This window comes from Centroberyx affinis, unplaced genomic scaffold (genome assembly GCF_046629955.1).
Source record: "Centroberyx affinis isolate AG114_WGS23_722 - 3 ecotype Tasmania unplaced genomic scaffold, CSIRO-AGI_Caff_v1 ptg001667l_1, whole genome shotgun sequence".
Classification (NCBI taxonomy): Eukaryota; Metazoa; Chordata; class Actinopteri; order Beryciformes; family Berycidae; genus Centroberyx; species Centroberyx affinis.
The window spans coordinates 90258-114868 of NW_027280092.1; the positions used below are offsets into that span (position 1 = coordinate 90258).

Sequence of the window (24611 nt, forward strand, 5' to 3'; positions counted from 1 at the left end):
GAAGTCAAGTAGTAGTACAGTAGAACTCCTATTAACAGTAGTGGTGGTAATATTGGGGTAGTTCTAGTAGTAGTGACACTAGTGGTAACAGCTGAGAATTAGTACTACTAGTAACACAAATAGTAGTAGAAGAAGAAGAATAACAACAACAAGTAGTGGTGGCAGTTGAAGTAGTACAAGCAATAGCAACACCAGCAGTAGTAGGAGCAGTAGAAGATGAACTTGAAGTGGTAGAAGAAGTGATAGTAGTAGTGGTAGTTGAGGTAGCAGTATTTGTAGCACTAGTAGTGGTAGAATAACTTCTTGAAGGAGTAATAGTTGTAGTAGTAGCAGTAGTAGTAGCAGTAGTAATAGAAGCAGTAGTAGTAATAGAAGTAGTAGTAGTAATAGTAGCAGTAGTAGTAGCAGCAGTAGTAGTTGTAGTAGTAGTAGTAGTGGTAGTAGTTGTAGTAGTAGTAGTAGCAGCAGCAGCAGTAATAGTAGTAGAAGTAGTAGTAGAAGTAATAGTAGAAGTAGTGGAGGAAAAACATGTAGTTGTAATAATAGTTGAGATAGTACTAGAAATAGCACTACTAATAATAGTAGAATAGTAGCAGTTCTAGTAGCAGAGTAGTAGTAGTGGTAGTACTATAAGTAGTACTATAAAGCAGTAGTACTACAAGGCCTGACACGTACCAAACCTGCGACAGAACACTCCCATCACAGCGCTCTCCTCCACCACTCTCAGATCTGCCAGCAGAGCCAGCTCCAGCCCTCCAGCCACAGCAAAGCCGCTGACCGCAGCTATCAGCGGCTTCGACAGCTCCAGACGGGACGGACCCTGGAGGACACGACGGGGTGAGCACGTCAAAACAGAGATACACACACGATACATGCATAGTCCATGCACCCAAGTAAACAAGAGTTCACTCGCTTACACACTCACTGAAGCCAGCATAGAAGGGATTACACTTCATAAGCAAGGCAGCGACATTGCTTCCTGTAGAAAATAAACTTCTCATAATGAAAGAAGAGTCTTGGCCTTGGAGCACAAGGTCAAGTCAAACTGGCATAAGACATACAGTGGGTATAAAAAGTCAACACACCCTTTCAAAATGTTATTGCCTTGAGGTCTGAAATAAAAAACACCCATTAAATTAAACTTTTTCCACTTTCAGTGACCAGCAAAATTGAGGTGAAAACAAAAGGCTATGCATTTCTGACGATGTATTGACTTTTTATATCCACTGTACATTAGAAGCATGTCTATATGCATGCATATATTTTTTGCTAGTAAATTTCATACTGTTTGCTTTTCTGATTTCCATTAAGTTAATCTACGAAAAACAACCCAGAGTCTCTACCTGATTCATGTCTCAAATGCTCATGCGCAAACGCTCCAAGTTGTGGCTGGGCTGCCACTGAACAAATGAAACACTGTGAGTTTTAATGGAGACACAATGCTATAATTTTGTGTGCAGGAGGTTCACTCAATCCCAAAGACTTGAGATGCGATCCAGACAGATTTTATGGAGGTTGCAGTGTTTATAGCTTTACAGTGCATCAAGTCTCCATTCTGTGTCAAGTGATAGTGGGTGTGCCAAAACAGCCAGGGCTTTCTGTATATGCGCTACACTCAAACACACACACAAATCTATAGTGTGAATACATTCCTTTGACTTACCTTCATTCCCTAACTCCAAACTCTAATGTTAATCCTCACCACTACATGCCTTCCGCAACCTCTAAAAAACACACTGAAGTCCGCAACGATCCTCACTAGAGAGAATTTTTCTGGTTTTATATTCTGGTGAAGACATTTGAACCTCAGAACATCATAAGAAAATATAGATATAACCCTGACTACTACTCACACACACACACACACACACAGCCTGAAGAGCGCTCACCATCGGACCGGGACCCTTGGTGACATCTTGCTCCAATTTGAGGGAGGCTGTGTGATTGGCCAGCTCCTTCAGATCATAACCAGCGCAGAAATTCCCTCCTGGAAGAGACCACAAAATTACAAAGTATGGCAGCTGGAAAGCCGGAGAGGAAGGGAAAATGATGAGGATGAAAAAAACAACAAGTTGAGCTGGAGTCCGAAGGGCTGCAATTTGGATAGCGGCTTGCACGGGGGCTGGCTGGCACACAAACGCTTTTCTTCCCTAAAGAGCCCAGGCCCGCTACATAAGACACAGATACATGCACACACACACACATACAGCACAATATTCTCATTAATGGAAGACTAACGTACTCCAACCACAGCCCCTTCCGTTGGATTCATGTGGTAATTACAACATTACCCAAGAGGCCTACAAACACTATGTCACAGGCTGAGGCAGGGGCTCATAAAATCCCTCTTTCTCTCTCTCTCTCTCTCCTTCTCTCTCTCCTTCGCTCTCTGACGGTAATGAAAATGATTATAACGAGGACGTGCGCCAGCAACACCCATCAACTGAGAGCTTTGATTACAGCTATGGGTCAATGCAGGGCAATTATATAAAAACAGTGTGTCATGCTGTTTATGGGAGCAGCGATGTGACTGAGCTCCCTAAACCTCTTTTGTCCTCGTGTGAAGAAAAAGAGCAGCAGATCTGAAGGCTGACGGAGGCTGTCGAGGAGCTTCAGAGACTCTGCAAGAGACGGCTTGTCTGCGAACACAGTGGTTGTATTCAAAGAGAGTGAACGGTGAACGGTTAGACGTGAGCAACTCTCTCCAGGAGTTAAAAAAAACAGAGGGGGTTTAGTCTAATCGGTGATGCTGTCATGAGAGAAAACCTGGAGACTAACAATGAATGGGAGACTGAGCTTAAGCTTTGTGGACTCAAACAAACTCTTCCCTTCGTCTTTTGTGTCTCTTGATGACACTAGAAAAAAAAATACTTGGTTCTTGTGTTTCTTGGTGTGGGAGGGACTTCTTTCTGTTCCCAAATCAAGACAAACTGTCTTTTGATCCCACAGTAAGAGTAACATCGCATGGATTCTGATGTGCTGTGAATTTTCCGTTCACATATATAAGGATTGGACCGGTTTCTTGCTTGCGTTTCGGTTCAATATGGGGACAAGAGTTTTTATACACACACATAGACAAAAGTTACAGGTTAAACTGGTGACATTAACATTTCAGTTGCCCCCGCAGTGACCGGGACGGCGTACCGCGAAGCTGGTTGGCATCCAGACTCTACCTGACCACAAAAGCCCTGCAGAAATCCAATCCCCAAACACTCCAAATATGTGCCAACGCATTCAAAACCTGCAGAAGGGCAATTGCTTTTAATTTTCACGAGGTAAAAAAACAAAAACAGTCCGAAAAATGAGAGCAGAGAGAGTGATCGTGTTAGCGCTAATTTGAGCAAAATGGCTTCCTTATGTTTGCAGAAGCAGCATTTCCAAACCGGAGCTTTCCCTGCTTGTCATGTGAAAACAGAAGACGGACTGCTAATCACCCTGGAAGCCCAGTCGCCTTGTTAACAGCGGTGCTATGGCGGTACCTGCAGAAAAGTAATGTGCGGCGGGACTATTAAAAGCACATTATAGACACAGCGGGAATCGCAGAAGAGGCTCTTTGGGGGCGAGAACGGGCCGCTTTGCTGCTCGTTGCGAACCCGTTTAATGCGAGCCAATTACCCTCCAACACACACTGTTTTCAGTGGCACTCAGCAGCCGCTGCCTGGCGAGGCTCCAGGCTCTGAAGTGTCGGGAGTGCGCTGCTCGTGTCTCCCGGGGGCCAGAGTGCACTTTACAAGGCAGACAGGGAGCGCCGGCCCATCCAGGTTGAAGACATTATTTCCATCGGGGGAAGGGAGTTCGTTCAGTGTGTGTGTGATGATTATTTTTAGAGGTATTAGGAGCCCTGGCGTGGTTCTGGCTCAGGACGGCTGACACAGTGCAGGCCCCCTCGCAGGTGTGTGTGTGTGTGTGTGTGTGTGTGTGTGTTTGCACTGGTCTGGTGACCTCTGCCAGCTTTTGGGACTCAACGTGTCCAACTCAAACTGAGGTGCAATCAGATAGAGGGAGCAGGAAGAGAGAGAAGAGAGGAAGAGGAGGAGGTGGAGGAGGAGGGTCAAGGGTCGAGGATGGAGGAGTGGGAGAGATGAAGGGGTGAGGGAAAGAATAAGGGAGGCAGAGGCAAATTCCATGACTTTCCATAACTAAGTCGGAGTACTTCCATGACCTAAGAATGCTCTTCCTTCCTGGTTGATTAATGTTGTTTTTCAGCTCAGAAAAGTTAGAAATGGCAGTCTGGTTTCCTCTATAGTTGGGCTGCTGTGGTGAAGCTGAAAACGACCATAAAACTATGAATGTGTGAAACAAGTTTGAAAACACATTCCTGTTAAATGAGCCATTTGTAAAAATCCCTGATATTCCCCTGACTTCCCCAGAGAATTTATCAAACTCTCTGACTTTTACTGCCTGAAATAAACCTTTCAAAATTCCACGATATTCCAGAAATTCCATGACCAGTGGGAAAGATGAAACGATGAGAGGGAAGATACATAGGAGGAAGAGGGAAGGAAGAGGGAAGGTAGAAAGAAGGTAGAAAGAAGTTATATTAGAGGAAAATGCCCTCGAGCAAGGCACTGAATCCCTACCCACCTCCCTGGAGTGTGGGGGGGACAAGTGACAAGAGAATTTCCATACAGGGATCAATCACTGAAATCACATTATTATCATTCTATCCACCATAATTCTGCTACCCCCCCCCCCCCCCCACCTTGGCCGTGCAGGACGGCCACGCTCAGGGCCGGGTCTCTGTCGAAGGCCTCCAGCTCCTGCAGCAGACGCCGTGCCGTCTCCTGGTTCACCGCATTGCGCGCCTCGGGACGGTTTATCGCCACGGTGACCACGGTCCCCCTCCGCTCCGAGACCACGGTCGGCCCGGCGACTGATGAGAGAGGTAGAGAGAGAGATGGAGAGACACACAGAGACACAATATGGACCACGACACTTAGAAAGAGGCCGGCCCCCGAAAACGTTAAGTACGAACCGCACAGTAGGAAGGATGGAGGAGGAATGTAAATGGTGCTGTGTGGATGGACTTGATGACAGAGAGAGAGAGAGAGAGAGAGAGAGAGAGAGAGAGAGAGAGAGAGAAAGAAAGAAAGAAAGAAAGAAAGAAAGAAAGAAAGAAAGAAAGAAAGAAAGAGAGAGAGAGAGAGAGAGAGAGATGATGGTCTGGCTAAGATTGAGCTGGGCTGAGGTGATGGCCCTGATCTCTCTCTCTGTTTCGGTGTGTTTATGTGTGTGTGTGTGTGTGTGTGTGTGTGTGTGTGTGTGTGTGTGTCGCGCCCCTGGCTGTGGCTTGAGGTTGCAGCAGGCAGTTGACCTGACATTGTTTAGGGTCATCCCAGGGAATCCAATCCTCAGCCGCAGCCAGAGGCATCGCAGGGAGAAGAGCAGCAGGAAAAACAAGCTACTGGACACTTTCACCTCGCTCACACCAGGAGGAAGACTGGTGAACAAAACTCAGTGAAGTGAGGGAAGACAGGGTGGGGGGGGGGGGGGGGGGGGTAATTTGTCCCGGGCGGACAGTTTTCACTGTGCCACCTCAAGCAGCTAATCACACAGTGCAGTGTTTTTAATAAGGGTAAAAGGGGCTAGGAAACAATCCAATATTCACAGAAGTGTAATCTAACTTCCAAGAGAATCAAGTACATAATGAGTTGAAGATCCAGTGCAATGAGAATTACATTTCTCAATGTCCCTGTATAATTTAACAAAGGACCTGTTAATGTAAACTTACACCAATTATTATACCAACTGTCAGCATTGTGGAAATTTGACTAAAAAAACTGAATCAAACAGATTTAGAACTCCAATTTACTTCCTGGTGTACATGATGTCACATACACCCAGGTTTTAATGAATGCTCTGATTGGTCGACAGTATGCATAGTTAAGAGATATAAATATCTTTTGGCATGTACCATCTAACCATCAAAAACTGAAAAAAAAAAAAATGATGCTCACTGTGTTAGAAATCAACATCGAAGCTTTCCTTGTACTGGATCTTTACGCTCTGTGTTCGCCCTGTTTGGCCTTGCAGTGGAAACCAGGATGTTCAGAAGCCTTCATGTTGTAAGAGGACTAGAAACTTCTCCACTTTCCAGACCGATGAACTGCTGACAGCTAGTGTGTTTTTTTTCCCCATCATTTGCTTCTGCACTAGTTCCCATGGGAAGCCCCATTCAAATTCGATTTGCCTCATCACCCAAATTGATTTTGGCATCACCAGAGATATCCTATGGACCCACACAAATCAATACATTCAGCCCTGTCATAAATTCTTTGTTTCTAAAACGAGGGATTCAAATCTTGGTTTATTTTAAATATATAAAAAGTGCTGCTGCAAATATCACCAATGTAAGCCTTAAAACCCAAACTAAGTCCAAACTAACTTCTAGAAGGTGAATCATATACTGCAAATGCTAAAGGCATAATTAATTTTTCAACTATTAGTTGACCAACAGTCCCTAACAAGTTTCCTTTTACCCTCCTTAAACCACCTCTTTATTGTATCTCATAGATCGGCAAGTTAAAGTGCTATGCTGTCACTGGGTTTGAATCAGAACTTTTTACTTTTTGGTCTTCAGAAACTCAAACTATAGAACATTTATTTATTCAGTGGTCATAAACTTACCATTTCTGGTCTGACTTTGATAGTTGGGTGTCACAGATCAGGTGTAATGCAACTTGTTTTGATGACAGTGATATTCATTATACATGCAATTTGTAACTATTGCAGATTATTCTTACTATGGACAAATGTCACATCCATATTTGTAAACAGACGGGTATCAAACCCTGTTATAATTTGATTATAAATTATTTTACTACTTACTTTAAATCACATAACCATGCAAAAATGCCAAGGTCAGAAAAGTGTACATGCCCTCGTCTCAATCCTTGCTATTTTGAAGCTGTATTTCTTAATTTGGTGCTCCTTATCTCCAATTTATAATTGCATTGTGTTCCTTTCATTCGATTAATGTTTTTCTATCATTTCTAGCTGTCATTTAATAAAGTTGCTGGTCATATCCACCACTTTTTTTTGCTGTTTTTAGGTTGACCATGCATAATGTCCCTCACCTTGTTTTCAAAGCCTTTATTTAGATAAATTTATTACTATATTCATACATAAATCTATGTGTCTCTATGCTGGCCCCTGCAGGCCTCCCCATGTTACTGCATTGGTCCCCCGCATACCTCTTCCCGTGTCTTCACCTCCTTTTGCGGTGCTGTAGGATCCTTTCAGCACCAAACGCACCAGTGACTGTCCAAAGACTTTCCTCTGACAGAAGGCACGTGCCGCCCATGTCTGACCAGTCTGGAGAGCCATTGGTAAAACTCGCTCGTTAACAAAGAACTCTTCAAACTCACAAAACAGAACGGACAAATTAACTGCTAACTAGATTAGATTTGAAATATTGATATTCAAACAGTGTCTAACAGCCAAAGCTAGCATGAATAAACGTAAACGTCGAGTAAACGCGACTCAACCTAAACCAAACTCTGATATGATATGCGCAACACTATTTAACCCCCCATGGAAACAGACACTCTGCACAAGGTTCTGTGATGCAGCATTGGTGCATTGCACAAAAGTAATGCGGCCAGCGGACAGCAGAGGGCGAAGTGGAGCCGTTTGAAATGCTCCTTCCCACGCAATGTGACCCTGTAGTCCTGTAGCTGAAAATAATCAAAGCAAACTCCCCATAAGATTTTCTTTTTTTAATAAAAGAGATTCCTCTTTCGTGTTGTTGTTGTTTTTTTTTTACAGATCTTAAGGCATCATGCACAAAAAATAAGCCATACTAAAGGCATATGCTTATCCTCTACCTAAAATTATATGTTCTAACATTTAAAGATTTGCTGGTTAAAAATAAGTTTATACAAATATGGCATGTAAGCTGGCATGTCAGTGAATCTCAAAGCAGGTCGTCACCTGCTTTCACAGTTTTTGTAAACATGGCTTTGAGCAAAACAGGTCTGAGGAAAAGACGAGAGAGAGAAAGCATGCTTCAACGTGGGACTGGATTTCCCTGAAAAGCATGCAATGCATCCTAAATGATATTTACAATGCATGATTTTTTACCCTAAACACAGATACTCTGGTCTTTTTTTAATAATAACAATTATCATTAAGACATCAAACAAACGTTATGGACATTAACAGACAGACTGACAGACAGACAGACAGAGGGTAATGTCCGTAATATTCCACATACATCCCCGACCCAGAGTCTCCAACACAGACGTTGTTCAGGTTGGTCATCTTATAAACACTACAAGATTTTTTTTTTAACAAATCAAGCACTGCGGTTGCCATCCCCAGCAACTGGGGAGCGTTCCAACCCCCAAAAACATCAAGGAGAGCTAAGACGGGGACATTACACAAAGTAGTTTCCCTGTATCAATTTTATAAATTTGTAAGGGACAACCTAACTAAGTGGGACTAAAAATTTGGTTTAAAAAATCTTGTAGTGTCCAGCATGGCAGACATCCGGGGAGGTGCCGGTGGCTTTGGCACAGTTGTGTCCAGTTGTGCTCTTCTGTGGTGAACTGTGTGCGTTATACGACGTTGAAGACCATGGACAGATACTGTTCATATGAAACCTGGATCCAGCCGTCCTGGTCCGTATCGTACCTCCTGAACACGTCAGTCAACCTCTGTGGAAAGGAGGGGCAATGATATTGGATTTAATGTCTAAAAAATAATAGTAAAAACTAAGCATTGTTCTTAAGTCTCCAAAGAGTATGAGATTGATAAGTAACACTAAGTTCAGCTGCTTCTCTTTCAACGTTTCTGTACAAAGCTTTAACAACTGCTACTGTCTTGTAACTAAATCTACTGTACTTCAAACATCATACTACAGTTAATATCGCTATCCAAGATATTGCACTGGAAAAGAACATGTAGTACGGATATAGTCTTATTCACATAGATGTTGTGTTTAAACAATCACATTTTATGCATGTATTACCATGACAAACAACCATTCACCATCGGCTCTATGAATATCAGTAATTGTCTGACTGCTTTGTGAAAGTCTGAGATGCAGATCTGTGAGCACAAGGTCTCCCATTCAAATCCCCAGACCAGCTGGAAAAATGTGGGCAGGGAAAGTGTAGGAGTGACACTTCTAGAGCTGCTGTTTTCCTTTGAGCAAGGCACTTTCAAAAACTGCTGATGGAGAGCCTTTGTAAGGACACTCCAACTGTACCTGAAGAGCTGCCAGTAACACACTGGTTAAACTGGGCAGCTATGAACGTGAAACTACTGAGAAAGAGCAAGTGCACTCAGTCGACCTTCCCTGGGAAAATATAAATCTATGGTAATGGATTGGTGCAATTAAAAACTGGCTTGTGAATCTTATGAATACAAAAACAGCCTTGTGTTGCTGCAAGTGCTTATCAAGACACATACATCTGAATGAATACAGTATGAGCTTGTATTTAATCTGTTACCTGTAGTACGATACAACACTGGATGAAGTCATCAAAGGCCACCTGTCCCTTCCTCTGGCGGTCGAACTTCTCTATCAGAGTACCGTAGAACTGGTCCGACAGGCGATATCCTAAAGAACAGGAAAGATATGAACAACATACTCAGCTTTACACAGGCTCCCTACACATCTTACATTTCAAAAACAGTTTGGACTGCATTTGGATGTTTTGGTTAGTGTTCATTATGATATATGCTGATGGCAGCTGGACAGTATGACTGAACAACAACAAATATTACATGTGACAGTGGGTGAGCAACTACAAAAAATGTGTGGTCATCCTTGAAGCAGGGCTGAACAGTACTTTCCCAACATTTTTGTGCGACTCCACTGTTTTCAATGAGATTTTTTAAAATCCTAATCCATATCCAGGAAAGAATGTGAAAACCTGCCACCAGCCAAATGCTGGTGAATTCAGGCTGGTAAATTTGTCTACTTTATTGGTCATTTCGACAAGTACAGAATCATTGTTTGGACGTTATCATTTAGTATGTACCAATAAATCAGTTTTACTTGTAAAATGGTGGCTGTTGAATTTTAAAAACCAACAGTCAGTGTAGCCGGCTGATGGACAAAGTATCTTCCCTGCTGTGAACATGTCGCCTCCTCAGATATAACTGGTCTGACAAAAAGTACAGAGCAGCCAACAGAAAGCCTATAGAGCAGTGTCACCATCAGTACTACACACATCTGTCTCACTGAGCCATTTCCCCAAATTTAAAAAACTTTTGATCGGGGACAGAATGTCACCAACATATTTATTATGGCTATTCTGGCATTTACTGAATTTGAATACACAAACCTTTAAGGATTTCGCTGGAGACTTAGTCAGTACACTATCACTGGACACAGAATCACAAACAAAGAAAAAGGAAAATCCAGAAAGCATGCAAAACTCACATAGCTAAGAAAACAGACAGTAGAGGAGGCTGTGGCACGCTGCTCTATCCACACAAATGCATGGCTACAGAAAAGACCTGACCTGTTGACCCAGAGAAAACCACAGGCCCTCCACCACGGCGCTCAAATTTAGATATCAAAGCATACTTTGCTGCTCACCGAATCCAGTCAGCGCCTGCTTGAGCTCGTTCTTGTCGATGAAGCCGGAGTTGTCCCTGTCGTAGGTCCTGAAGATGTTCTGCCAGTCTGTGATGTACTTCCACACGCCGGCGAACTCGTTGAAATTCACCCCGCCTTTGTTTTCCCTGTCAAACATGGCTGAAGTAAGAGAGGGAGGGAGGGGGGAGAAGGAGAGAGGCCGTGAGGTGGGCAGCACTTAAGATACCGTATGATGACACAGACTTTTCTCTCACACACACACACACAACCATAGGAGTGGTGCACACACTTGGGGCTAATCCTGCGACATGAGAGCCAATATGGAGCGACATATTCCTTTAAGAGCGCTGTCAAAAAACTGTGAAGTGAAGAGTGTGGGTCAGAGAGAGAGAAAGGCTGCTCACACTTGACTAACCAACTCCCACATCAAAAGACTGTTATGACGGCGGGTGAGAAACTGCTTGATCCCCCCCCCACCCAACCCATCACCCCCACCCCTCCCTCCCCCCCACACCCCTGCGGTTCAATCCAATTACCGCCCAACAAAGGGAGTGTTATCACAGGATATGCTTAGTGGAGGGGGAACATTAAACAATGGATTTACTGCGTATGGTACAGTGGGAAGGGGTGGCGATGGAGTTTATAGGGATTTATTCTGCAAGTCACACAACAAAAGAGGAATAAAGTACATAGGAGACCCAGGGAAAGATATTTTTAACACATTTCTGTTGTTTCTGTTGTTTAAACTAGAAACTATGGCTGATAATGTGTCAGGGGCTTGGAAAGCCTCAGAAATGAACAAATAAACAAGTGAGAAACTAAATCAAGCAGCTTATTTCACATTCCAAATGGCAAACAGTAGTTCTAAGCGTAGTTAATACTGCACAGACAGCTGCCAAGCTAGTCTTCAACTTTCATTTCAAAGTATGCAGATCTTAACCTGAAGTGCATATTACAGAGGGCTTAAGAGTATAAACAGATCAATATTTGGAGTCTAAGGCAAGAGGCAGCTGCCTTTTGAGACAAGCTTTCCATTTCCGTTCAAATGCTGTTTTCTCCTCCTTTTATTGAGAGCTGCAGGTTTCCACTAGACCAAGAGAAATGTGTTTCTGCCATTTGATTACTCAAAACTAAATGAATTGGGGCAGTTGTCATGGAGAGGAAACAAATAAACAATGGTTGGCGTAGACTCAGGACAGAAGTCAGCTGAGTAAGAGTGAGTCTGGCATGTCAGCAGTTACTTACATATGATGGACCGGACAGTCACTGGGTTAAAAGGAGTCCATGTGCCTGTGAGACAGAAGAATACTGGTTAAGAGCATGGCAGTGGAAATAGGCATGGAGCACTAGTGGGCTGCCATTTAGATACTGTCTCCATTGGCCGCATTCAACATAGGGCTATGGATATGTTTGAAATCAATATCACAATAATCATAAGAACAAAACAGATTTTTTCAAATAATATTCCTACCATACCTCATTTTGTCAGAGTTTTTAAATAAAATTTGTTTGTTATAATCAATTTAGACAGCAGAATTGTGTGTCACAATATCCCCAAATCACCATATAATGACAATATGTTTCCACTGCGAGACAATTAACGATAATATTGTGCATTATCGCACAGCCCTAATTCAACATAACCGGGTGCACTAGCAAATTAGGAGGCATTCCATAACTTTCATTGCATTCACCTGTTAAGTGTAAAGCTGATGTGTGCCATTACTACTAGGCTACCTATTGTTTAACCACCATCTACATGCTAAGATGTGGTGTCCTTTTGCTGTGATATTTTGCTGTTTGCTGTAATATCTGTTGTAATATGCTGGTTTAAGTCCCCACCACTTCCTCCTTTTGTATTTGTTACTGAAGTAGTGAGGTTCTGTGTAGACAAATTAATATCAGCGGTTAGCTTCAATTCCCACAGGAGCCCCAAACTAATAATGTGCTGTAAGGACCGGAGGATAAAAGTATTGGCATATATTATATCTTATCAAGCACTGAATGGTAGTCATCTGGTGGGCTAAATAAGGGTTTATAAGATTTTTTTTTACACCAGTAATATCATCTTATCAATATCTCATTAGAGCAGGAATAAAAACAAGATGAGTTGAAGGTAATTAAAAAAATGTAAAGACTTGAAAGCAGCTGTGACCATTTGGCTCTCACCACAGTGAGCGTAAAGAAAAAATATTATTGAAGTCAGCTATTTTACAGCGTACCTCACACTCTCAAGACGCTGAGATTTAACAGGGCAACTAAAACCCTGCTGACTCACCATCCACTTTATTACAGAGAGAGGGAGAGAGACCGACAGTTCAGACAGAGAAAAGAGAGGAGAAGAGTGTGGGGAGATGGAAGACAAGCAGAGAAGAGAGATGAGAAGAATACATGACAAGAGGATAAGACAAGATATGACAAGAAAACAGAAGACAAAAAAAGAGAAGACGAGAAGATGAGATAAAAGAAGACAAGAGACGAGAAGACAAGAGATGAGAAGACAAGTGAAGATAAGATGGAAAAAGACGAGAAGACAAGACAAGAAAACACAAGAAAGAAGACAAGAATAGGGAAGATAAGACAAAAGAGAAGATACACAAAAAAAGACAAGAAAAGGCAAGACAAGACAGGAAAAGGGGAGACAAGGAAATAGAAAACAAGACAAGAAGAAAGAAGACAAGAAAAGGGAAGAAAATGGAAGACAAGACGAGACAAGAAAAAGAGAAGACTAGAACGAAGAACACAAGAGAAGAAACCTGAAGAGATGAGAGAGTAAAGAAACGATTTGCAGTGTAGTTTTTGCTGCAGTAACTTGAACTAGCTAGCCTACTTTCGCTGACCTAAGACTCTCCCCTGCAACTGTATCTGCAGACCCTAAAACTGCATCTGCGGACGTTTTTAACATCCCATCATCATAGCGTGGAGCCTATTTCTCACTGTGCTGGTCCCGACTGCTTGTTTTCTTTTTCCCTGCACAGTTTGAAATACACCAGCCACAAGCAGGACTGCAATGGGAGCCACAGGAGCTTAGGAGAGGTGCTCTTTGAAATACAGCGGATTGTAAAAAAAGAACAAAGTTACAAGCCAAATTGAGCATAGAAAATTGGGTTTCTTGCTGATTTATTTTCAGTTCAGTCTGACATGTGCTTATGTGTTAAGTCGAAATCAAGTGTTCAAATGACAATGGGACAAAAGTGAACTCAGGACTTTGAAAAGATGTACAACGATTCTGGGACACAGGCCCAAAAAAGTTTGGTTCAGTGTTAAAATGAAGACACTAGACACTTCCTCCCTCTTCCTCGGTTTGTTTTATTGATGGGTGAAGCTGTCTGGGATGGTGGCTAGAGCCTTGCCTGGGACCAGGCCTGAGGCTGTTACTAAGCTGGGACCGAGGCCAGAATCTATATCCATACAGTATCTAGGAACTGATGTGCTGATCTAAGCCAATACACATAAAGTACCTCAGGTGTACTGATGTGAGACCAATTTGTGAAACCAAGTCAAAGACATTTTATGTTTTTTTGCGGCTGTCCGATCGAAACCTCCTGTCTTCCAGAAGTCAGCTTTTCATAAAAACTGAAAAATAGACTCTTGTTAATGACAAAGCATTTTGGAAATTATACAGTAGGTTTGGAATGTGTTTCATTGTCCATAAGGTCATGAAACTCACTCTGCACATAACGGACCATGGAAGCTCCTAATTCAAATGATATACGAGTTAGATCAGCTAGAAGAACAGCCTGCCAGTCAGACAGATCTTACATCAGAAATCCTTTTCCTAGCAGCTTTATAAATACTGGTCTGCGTTGGAGGTTTCAGGAAAACAGCCAAAGGCAGAGAAGAGGAGAGGAGGACAAGCAGTGATCTTTCCAGCCACACTGACCTGTCCTAATCACACACACACATACACACACACACACATATCTTCACACCAGCAGCTAGTTGTGAGGTCATCAATGTATGCCAAACAGACTGCGGCTGCCCAGTGTGAGGTGGTCAGTGAGGTTGAGATGTATCTGTGTGTGTGTGTGTGTGTGTGTGTGTGTGTGTGTGTGTGTGTGTGTGTGTGTGTGTGTGTGTGTATGTGTGTGTGTCTCTGACAGTCAAGTGGGACAAGGCACCCTCTGTCCTGCACACACACTAGGCTCTCTCACTGCCTTGCCCAACTCCCAGTGGTGAGGTGGAGAAAGAGAAGGAAGGAGGAGGGGAGGAAGGGAGGGAAGGATGGAGGATAGGAGATGAGTAGAAAGGCAGGCGGGTGGAAAAACAGGGTGGCTGACCGCAACACACACACACACACACACACACACACACACACACACACACACACAGGCCCACTGGTGGAGCTCAGTGAGACCTCTGTGGTCACACGCACTCACACACCTGCAATTATACAACACTTGCACACACACACTTGACGCATGCAAGCACATATGCACATGTAAGTTTACACACTTTCTAACACACACACACACACACACACACACATACAAATCTGTGAGATTGCTTTGTGAGGTGTGTGGGTGAGCAGTTGGGGTAACTGCTCACCCACACACCTCACAAAGCAACCTCACAGATTTGAACCAAAACACACACGCACGCAACATGTCATCCGCCCAAGGTAAAGGTTTGACCTTGAGGTGTAAAACCAACAAAAAACAAAAAACAAAAAAAATACAGTCTCCATAAAATTAAGGCAGGACAGCCAGGCGATGATCATCACCACCCCCCTTAACATCAGCATTATCATCATTATCATAATCACCAAACCGATATATATAATATATTTCCTCTAGGTCCTACTGAAATCTTGTATTTCCAGTTTTGCCAATTTTGTTTTTCTCCCCACTGGAGTTGACAGCAGAGATTGTCTATTATGTACAGAAAATGTTTTATGACAATCATTGAGAATGCCTTGTAAAATGTCAAAAATACACGGCAAACAATGAGGGAGTCACCAAATCATTTTCAGCCCCCGAAGAGTCCGCTTTTTGTAAGATTCAAGATTTATGCAAGACAACAGTGATTTGTATGACGCAGACCAGCAGGCTATGCTCAAGGGATCCACTCAATCATAAACAACACTAGTGCGCCTCCCCTCCCCCTGCCTCAGACCATTAGCTAAAAATGATTGGGTCCAACACAGAGTTGGTGAATAAAGCATCCCATCCCCTAGTCAGCTTAAACATAACGGGCTAAGCAGGATTGAAGATTGATGAAGATGAGCAGGAAGACGATAATGAAAAGCTCAACACTGTCCATCAAAAGGCAATGCGTACTGCCATTGTCTAACTCGAGTCAATCCCAGCGTAACTGATTTTACAAATGTAAAAGGTGTAGGGGTAAGGGCTTTTTCAACTTGCTCCTCAAGTCCTGCCATTCGGCCAACTTCGCAATCTGCACAGTAAGTGTGCTCTCTATCACGCTTGTCAGCAATTTCAGTGGCTATTACTGCTCCTACACACTAAAATAAATAACTAAAGGAGTGTAAATCTGTGTGTAGGGGAGTGTGGGGGAGCGTGACAGCTAGTCAGTATGACGGCTACTCACTGCTGAGTGAAGGGAGGCCAAAAAAATTCCACATTTATAGAGAATGGCATAGCTAAAAGGCATACACACACAGACATGCACACACACTTGGTGTAATGAAAGTGGCTAGTGAAATACGGCACAGAGCCAATCAGTTTCTCATCAGGGACGATGTGCTGTCACACCCAGGACTGGTAGAGGGATGAGGAGGAGGAAGAGGAGAGGGAGCACAAACACACACACACAGAGAGAGAGAGAGAGAGAGAGAGAGAGAGAGAGAGAGAGAGAGAGAGAGAGAGAGAGAGAGGGGGGGGGGGAGAGAGAGGGGGGGGGAGAGAGAGAGAGAGAGAGAGAGAGAGGAAGAGGAGAAACAGCAAGAGGACAAAGTGGGAGTGAGAAAGAGAGCAAGGGTGAGAGACAAAGACAGAAAGCGAGAGTGAGAGAGGACAAACAGACAGAGGACACAGCAGGCACTGAGCCGGTACCATACCCTCCTGAGGAATAAGATGAAATGAGAGGAGAGGAGAGGAGAGGAGAGGAGAGGAGAGGAGAGGAGAGGAGAGGAGAGGAGAGGAGCCAAACAATGTTGACATCTTATCAAGTCATCTGGTCTCTTATTGAGTCTTAAAATTTGGTTTTCCTTGAGACAAGCAAAAGAAAAACCTGGAAATTGGGTGAGATAATTTCAATGCAGTTTCACTAGTCACAAGAAACAAGTGACAATATCTTAAAATAAGGCAGATTGCTCCACTAGCATTGAGATAATGTTACGTGAAACAAGTGAAACTGTTACAATGGATATTTTCCACAGAGTCAGGGAAGGAAAAGGGCAGGAGAGGTTGACAGATTTCAGAGATACGAGAAGATAGGAACGGAAAACAGACAACTGAAAGGAGAGATGAGAAGAAGGGAGAATATCTGGACCAGAGAGAGTGGAGGAGAGAGGAGTGTAAACAGCAACAGCAAAGACCCAACCTCCCCACCCTCTCCAGCCTCCAAGGCCTCAATACTCTGCACTCTGTTCCCCTGAGGAGAGGAGAGGAGAGGAGAGGAGAGGAGAGGAGAGGTAGTGAAGGGCAGAGAGGAAGAGACAACAAGAGGTGGACGACGATGGAGAAAGAGGTCAAAAAGGACGGCGGTGGTGAAGAGCCGATGTAAATAACAGCACCATTTGCAGGGTCAGCGGAGCGCCTACAGACAGCGGCGGGGCTGGTGGCTTTAGCTAGCCAGCTAACTGCAGGACAGGATAGAGCGCAGTTTGTGTTGAGCTTCACTGGCTCTGCTTCATATCACAGGCAGGCTAATGAACTGGAGGGGGTCTGGACCAGGAACCTGGCGCACACAGGCGGACACTACAGGCACATACACAGCATGGCACACACACACACACGCAAGCCAAATCTGAAACACAAACACATAGTGAAACTAACCCACATTATGAACACAGACACAAATAAGCACACACACGCATACGTTCATATGTGCATGTCCATACACACATGCGCGCACACACACAAACACACACACTCACACTAATCAGTATGCTGAGCCAGAGCCACTGCGCAGCCTGATAACAGCTTCTTTCACTGCTGCTGCCTTCGACACTTCTTTTTTTCCCCTCCGAGTGTACAGAAAAATGTGTTTCTGAGGAGAGTAATCTGTCCAAAAGTCTTTCAAAAGCAGCCTGAGTTTCTGAGAGCAATGCGGCCATAAACTTGATGGGGAACACATTATATTTTGATGAGAAGATGAACTCAACCTGTGCTACGGTGTCTGGGAATGGCGGGAGGCAAACTGCACTCCAAAAATATGTCTCATTAATCATTACCGCATTTCAACAGTCCTGTCTCATAGAGAGCAAGGTCAAGTGGCAGGTTTTGAAAGCGATGCTGCTACAGACTGTTAAGTTGGGTGTGGGCATGGAGCTGGAAATTTTACCAACCCAGTCCAAGTGTAAAATTGACTTTACAAGCCAGAATTTGAATGGAGAACACAGCCTGTGTCATTTATTCAATGTTTTTTCCCCAAAGTGCCACTTTTTTGTATAGGTGCCCCAGTGGAAATAGAAGTCTTAATCCTGTTAGCGCCATCCCAAGTCACACCACACTGGCACCAGTAATCCTCCAGTTCAATCCCTGGGTTATTTCACGCTGGCTTTTATGATGTTTCCTCTCAGTTTTCCATCTCTCAGATGCAATGCAATTCTACGCTACAGAAAAACGCCCCCGGCTGATTTCAGAAGACCTTTTAGTGATTTTATTCAACAAAACAGGCTTGGATGATGTTGTCCCTTGATGGTTCTCTGGTTACATTTTAAATTTCCCAACTAAAGGTTAGATTTAAGAAGTGAGAAAGCCGGTCCCTGATCGCCACCATATAGTGTTAGGGTTAGCAAATATTCAACTTTTTTTTTTCTTTCAGGGACCCAAATGAGAAATAGTCTCTCATTTTAGTTGGGAGGCAGGTTTATAAAAACATTACTTCTCTTATCATGCAGGGAACCACCAGAAGTAAGTCTGTGATACCCATATAAGTCCTTTTAAGTCCACACCCATGGTTTAAGAAACCAGCCACTATAGTGTTGAGTTGGCCGTCACATGGCAGCGATAGTGAGACACATTTCCTGCCTCATACAGGAAGTAGATTGTTTCTTTTGAAGCTACCTTGATAAACTTTTCACCTGCTTGTCTGTTGTACTGGGACAAAAATAAGACTCCACTCTCCACTTTTATTCTGTTCATCTGTCACTCTAGGACAAAAATAAAGTCCCAATCCATTTTGTGCTTAGACCTGGCAGTTACTGAAATGAAAGAAGAGAGCGGCAGAGAGCAATGGTGTGTAACGAGGAGATGGAAAAGAGAGAGGAAACAAGAATGAGGGAGTGAGAGAGAGAAAGATGGAAAAAGACAGAGACAGATGAGAGAGAGAGAGAGCGGAACAGTGAAAGAGAGAGAGAGGAGAGAGCCGTGAAAGACAGACAGACACAGAAATAGAGAGAAAGAAACACAGAGATGGGAGAGACAGAAAGCAAGGCGGAGAGAGTCAGCATGCAACAGAAAGACAAAGAGAGAGAAAGACAGGAACAGACAGAGAGAAAAGGACACGTACCATTCGATAAGGCCTGCTGAAGCTCTGTGTCTGATATCACTCCACTCCTGTCCTTGTCAACCCTGGGGAGGAAAACACAGATTAGATACCGCCGCATTAACAACGGAACGCACGCACACACACACGCACACACACACACACACAAAGGCAGCAGGCGTTGGCACTTGACAGCTGAAACTTTATCCTCCTGAGCTCCTGTAAGGATTTCAACAGTCCACTGAGAATGAATGGAAGTCTATGACCAGGACACACAAGGCAGCTTGTACGCTTACCGCTCCCCTGAGACCAGCCAGACGGGCTGGGTGTGTGTGTGTGTGTGTGTGTTGATTCTGAGAAAGCAGTGAAAGTTAACCACACAAGGTGAGACTTTAGCAATGCCGGCGTAGTGTCAGTTTACAGGAATCTCACTGTAACATCTTACATAGTGAAATGTGAAACCAAAACTAACAACAAAGTGTTTCCCCAAAGTAGGGCTCGTGGACCTACAGGAGTCCTTGAAAGAGTTTCCAAGGGCTCAAAATGAGGAACCATTTAATTTCAGTGTTATTTCATTCACTACAATTTAGCGCAATGAAAGAATAAATTGGACCATCTACAGTATGTTTCACGTGCTCCACTGTCAACAAAAAACTCAAGCAGGGCTCTTCTCTGATGGGGGTTCATGGCCTGGGGCCCTTGATGTGAAATAGTTTGGGTTTTGTTTTGTTCAAAATCCATGTCAGCATCTAAAGGTAGGTCATGGGGACAGACGGATGAGTTGCCAAATTATTCTGGAGAAATAAATATTAGGAGAGGTACTGGCTATCTTGTCAAAAGGGTTTATAAGCAGCTTCTGTAGTGTAAGCTACAATAAAAGACATAAAGTAGTACACAGTAGTAGACTACTGTTTTTAGGTGGTAAGATGTTTTATTATAACCTCTTGGAGTTTTCTGTCCTTTTCTTTTATTTGATGAAAGTCAAACTAGAGCCTAAAAATAGAGTAAATTCTATAAGACATGCCAACAAAATATCAGGTTTCAGGTTATGAGAAACAGATTGGAATGGTTGGGGAACCACTGACTGAGAGCAAGCATGAAGGCAACTCCCTCATAAAAATAATGAATAGATCTGAAAGCCATAAGAGAATCCAGTGATACAAATTCCATCACAAATAAGCTAATGAACTTAAAAGCATCTGACCAAGATTCTCTTGACTTTTGCTGCATCTTCTCAAATGCAAGGCAGTTGATGATTTGATCCCTAAGACACTTTTAGAAAACTCAGACCTATTTTTTTGTGTTTGTGTGTGTGTTTCTCTGAGACCTGAAATCATTAGCGGGTTGATCACTGACGTAAATAACAGGCCTCACAGTTATGAAATGTAGCTTAGTCAATCCTCCAATGACTCAGTTGTTCCTTAGCAACATGCCCAGCCCAACCTGCCGACCTAGAGCACACTCGACAAACAGAGTTTGAATACCAGGAGAGAAGAAGCGGGGAGGGGGGAGGGAGAAGGGGACGGGGAACTCCCAAGCAAAAACCACAGGACCAGCCCAATTCTGACTTTGTGGGCCCGGGTTCATCTCCCAGCTGTAACACTTTATGTACCGTCATATCTCCACATCTGTAACCCGCTCTGATGTCTGTGCTGTGATCCTCCATGTCTGTAACCCTCTCTTTCCAACCCCCCTGTCTAAATAAAGAGAAAAAATAACAAGGAGGGCAAACTACCTGCCTGGTCTCCTTGGGGGGGGGAGGGTCTCTCAGCATGCCTCCATAAAGGACAGCTTTGTGACACTGAAGGTGAAGAGTGGTTGGGTTAATGGTGCAGGCACTGGGGGTACCCAACCTTTACCAAACACTGACGGATTGACTGAGCTGTGTGTGTGTGTGTGTGTGTGTGTGTGTAGAAGCACTCTCCCTTTCCCTCTCCTCGTCTTCTCCCTTCCCCCTCTTGCTCATTCACTCAGTCACTCTCCCTCAGGTAAACTTACCTCGCCAAGTTTTTACATAAAGCGAGGTGAAAAAATGAGTACATCATTAAAATTCCTTCTCGCCTGCAGCACAGGCAGCTAACCATCTGGCGATTCCGTCTCAATGCTGTCAAAAACAGATCCTATAAAACAGCAGGACAACGTAATACACTACGGCAGAGTCAGACACTATTTTAGTCAGATTTTCCCATGTTTCACTTTTTCCTATGAAGCAGCCTGGTTGGAACATGGTAGGCGGAACATAGCCTGCCCTACTTTTCCACATTAACGGTTGTAAAGCAAGGCTATGTCAATCTGGCTCCCGTGCCGGAAAAGAGAAACTTTCAATGCAAGCCTGTATTCACAAAGATTTCCAAAGTAATCCTGGTGATCAACAGTCAGTTTCCGAAACCACTTGTCTATATTTAAGTTTCTTAATCTATGGTTTGAGCTGCAGAATGGGTCGTGGGCCTGTTTCTAGTTGGATACCCCGCATGTTTTCATGATCCTGAGACCTCAAATCAACACTCCATTGACTGAAAAAACATAGAAGAACCAACGTCTGTATAATCTCATTCACTCTTATTCCTTCATTCCAGGGGAAACTGAACTGCATTACTACAAGGTCAAACTCTACTAGACTAGCACTCCTGGTATAAAAGGCAGGACCTGAACTTGTTTCAGTCCGTTGAGGTTTAGTCGCCCAGCAGTAGCCAGTCAGTAAACATGTTGTTGTATTCACATAGCAACGCATCTGTGTTGCTGATCTAAATCCAACTCTAAGCCTGCTGTTGTTCTTGACTCTCTTAGGTCTGGGTGCAACACATTTTTGCCATACCAGAGTCATTCATTACAAAAGATGCAAAAACGAAAGAATGACTTCTTCCAGCTCCATCTGATTACCATCTAATGTCAAGGCTTGGGAATGAAAAAATGTTATAAAAAAAGATACTGGTTTTATTTGGGTCTGACGACAACACCGTTCTGGTCTACTTGTCACGCCAGAACCATTGACCACACAAAACGCCTTGAGAATGAATGGCTCTATTCCTTCTATTGACACGTGCCATCCAGTCATGGAAAGACAGAATCATGATTATTAGGTAGCAGCATGAAAAGAGAATTACAATGTATGACTCAAACCAAAAGGATAGCCAAAAAAAGCACAACCGTGGGTCGGTGAGTCATGGATAGGTAGGTGTGTGTGCATGAGAGAGATAGAGAGAGAGAGCGGCCTAGCACTTCCACCATGCTCTAGTGACTCTGATCACATGACTGAGGGAATTCCACCGCTGCTCTGCCACATATTCACTAAGGCTGCAGATGAGGCGCCACAATACTCATGTGAGAGCTGAGTGTGTATGTGTGTGTGTGTGTAAGTGCGAATGTGTGAGTGTGTGTTCATGAGAGAGAGATAGTTTGTATTTGTGAGAGGTAGAGTGATCATGGCTCTTTGCGTGACAGGGAAAGAGAGATCATGAATGTGTGTCAGAGAGTGAGAAAAGCAAAAGGTAGAAGTGAGATTGTGTGTGTGTGTGTGTGTGTGTGTGTGTGTGTGTGTGCGCGTGTGTGTGTGTGTGTCCAACCTGAGAGTGTTTTCTAAGGGGTTTTGCGTCACCCATAAATAATTTGTTAGGGGTGTTTCGAGCCTCGCAATGCCTGCAGCATCTCAATGTTGTGAGAAAGCAAAGCAGCAGGAAGGAATCCTCTGCAGTATTACATAACTCTATAGCTTACTATAACCAGGGGCCAACGCAACTCAACTATTTCCCTCTCTGCCTACTACTATGACCTTCATAGCAGCTGTTCTTGACACACTTTTGACTTCTAATGGAGAATGAATATCAATAATTAAAAGCCTCCATTGATTCAGTGCCTCATACTTGGGGGAAAAAAGGAAATATAGACTATACAACATGTGAACTGGACAGGTCCCCAACCATGTTCATGCCAAACCCCCCTCAATTAGATACACACTGGGTCAGAGACTAACATTTGGTCAGATTTTATTTGAGGGACCCCCATTTTATTAGACTTCTGTTGTTGAATATGATTTGGCGCAAAACTGGACAACTGGAGGGGAGATAGCAATGTGGAGAGAGAACAGTAATTCCTGTGATATTCTCTCACTGTCCTATCTTGATATGAAATAGTGGAGTTTAACTATTCCTATTTTTGCTGGGGGACCCCCTGGAAACCCATCAAGGACTCCTGGAGGTCCTTGGACCCCAGTTTGGAAACTATCACTGATGTACAAGTCAGTTCATTCATTAAACCAGCTCATAGCCTAATACTGGTTGTAACTGGTAATTGCTTTTCAAGACCATTCCACGCAAACAACAAGGGTCCGTGGGCCGCCAGCGTACAGTAATGCAATGTACTGTAATGTGACCTGCTGAGTGAAGTGCAGTGTGATTGCTGTAAAACACTAGTATTTCCAGGAAGCTCCACAACTGAAAGGCGGAATTGAGAAATCACATCGACGAGTCATTTTCATCGCGGAGCTCTATTCTCATCAAAACGCGAAACTTAGAGAGAAAGAGAAGGGGATAGAGACAGAAAATAAAGCTGTCTGTGAAACATTTGTGCCACCACCCAGCCCCACTCCTCCTCTGCGTTACTACGACAGCAGTTTTCAATGCGGAGCGTAGTGAGTGAAGACAGGAGACAGACGGGGAGAAACAAAAACGTCTGTTTTCACTCACCTCTGGAAGATATTCCACAGAAAACCTTGGTCCGGAGGGGCGTTGATATGCGGGGGAGCTCTGTAGGGACTGTGATACGCCATTTTATAGAGAGTCTGTCAAAATTGTGCAAGTAACCCGGCAGACAGTCCAACTGCTGTAGTTTCCTCCAACGGCTTCAATCTGTCACGGAGACTCACTGACGTTCCCCTCCTCGCGCAGAGAGGCGTGGCCAATCATTCACCACTTCCCATAAGAAACGTGACGTCACATTTCCCCCTCTTATTTCAACCGGACTAGAATTGGGTTTTTTTTTTAAATCACATCTTATTTCAGAGGCGTTCTTACGTGAAAGGTCTATAGCAAGATAGGTGTTGAGTAGTTACACTGCATGTAATTAAACTAAACGTTTAACTCCATGTTGCAGCAGCTTGGTTGTAAATTCAAATTTGGGTGGTGGTTTTAGTTGTTTAGCACTAATTATTACTGCAGCTACCAACTATTTTTGGTAACACTCCTACTTTGCTCTGTGAACCTAGATTGTTACTCCCATCCTTGATCATAATAGTATGAAAGTGTTATAGTAATGTTGCAGTGTATATGTATAATGCATATTTTTCATAAGTTAACAAACATGGCTCCATCTCCTAACCCCGACTTCCCAAATAGTATTTATTACCATCTGAAAGCAGAGGTGAACGGTTTTGCGAGTTTCCGATCGGACATGAACGCAGCATAGCTATAACGGTTACTATAATGAATCTCGCACCTGATTGGTCCATAGA

General features: G+C 43.5%; 2 protein-coding genes across 4 annotated transcripts in view; both read right to left on the reverse strand.

Moving 5' to 3' along the window:
* The window catches only part of LOC139651458 (enoyl-CoA hydratase EchA19), a 49765-nt gene extending 42311 nt beyond the window's left edge, over positions 1–7454 (reverse strand). Inside the window, exons 1-4 of the mRNA XM_071528379.1 lie at positions 7194–7454; positions 4703–4873; positions 1890–1987; positions 676–820 (exon numbers count right to left, since the gene is read on the reverse strand). Coding sequence (XP_071384480.1) covers positions 676–820; positions 1890–1987; positions 4703–4873; positions 7194–7326 — 547 coding nt within the window. The 5' untranslated portion in view covers positions 7327–7454. The remainder of the gene's footprint in view (positions 1–675; positions 821–1889; positions 1988–4702; positions 4874–7193) is intronic.
* Positions 7455–7715: 261 nt separating this feature from the next.
* On the reverse strand, positions 7716–24012 carry pdcd6 (programmed cell death 6). 3 transcript variants are annotated; one of them, XM_071528361.1, is made up of 6 exons: positions 23848–24012; positions 19190–19251; positions 11798–11842; positions 10553–10711; positions 9456–9565; positions 7717–8657 (listed from the first exon to the last, which is right to left on the reverse strand). In XM_071528361.1, exons 1-6 carry the CDS (start codon positions 23928–23930, stop codon positions 8559–8561), a joined length of 558 nt encoding a protein of 185 aa, XP_071384462.1. In that variant the 5' UTR covers positions 23931–24012; the 3' UTR covers positions 7717–8558. The 3 variants fall into 3 exon arrangements, with proteins under 3 accessions (XP_071384463.1, XP_071384462.1, XP_071384461.1); XM_071528360.1 differs by having other exon boundaries at positions 10541–10711; XM_071528362.1 differs by lacking the exon at positions 11798–11842 and having other exon boundaries at positions 7716–8657.
* Between the last annotated feature and the right edge of the window lie 599 nt (positions 24013–24611).

Excerpts from the sequence above, each read along its gene's own strand:
- pdcd6 (XM_071528360.1), bottom strand. The coding sequence starts at position 23,930 with ATGGCGTATCACAGTCCCTACAGAGCTCCCCCGCATATCAACGCCCCT. Across the intron at positions 19,252-23,847 it reads CTGTGGAATATCTTCCAGAG|GGTTGACAAGGACAGGAGTG; the intron begins GTGAGTGAAAAC and ends TTTCCTCCCCAG. Across the intron at positions 8,658-9,455 it reads AGTGTTGTATCGTACTACAG|AGGTTGACTGACGTGTTCAG; the intron begins GTAACAGATTAA and ends TCCTTTCCACAG.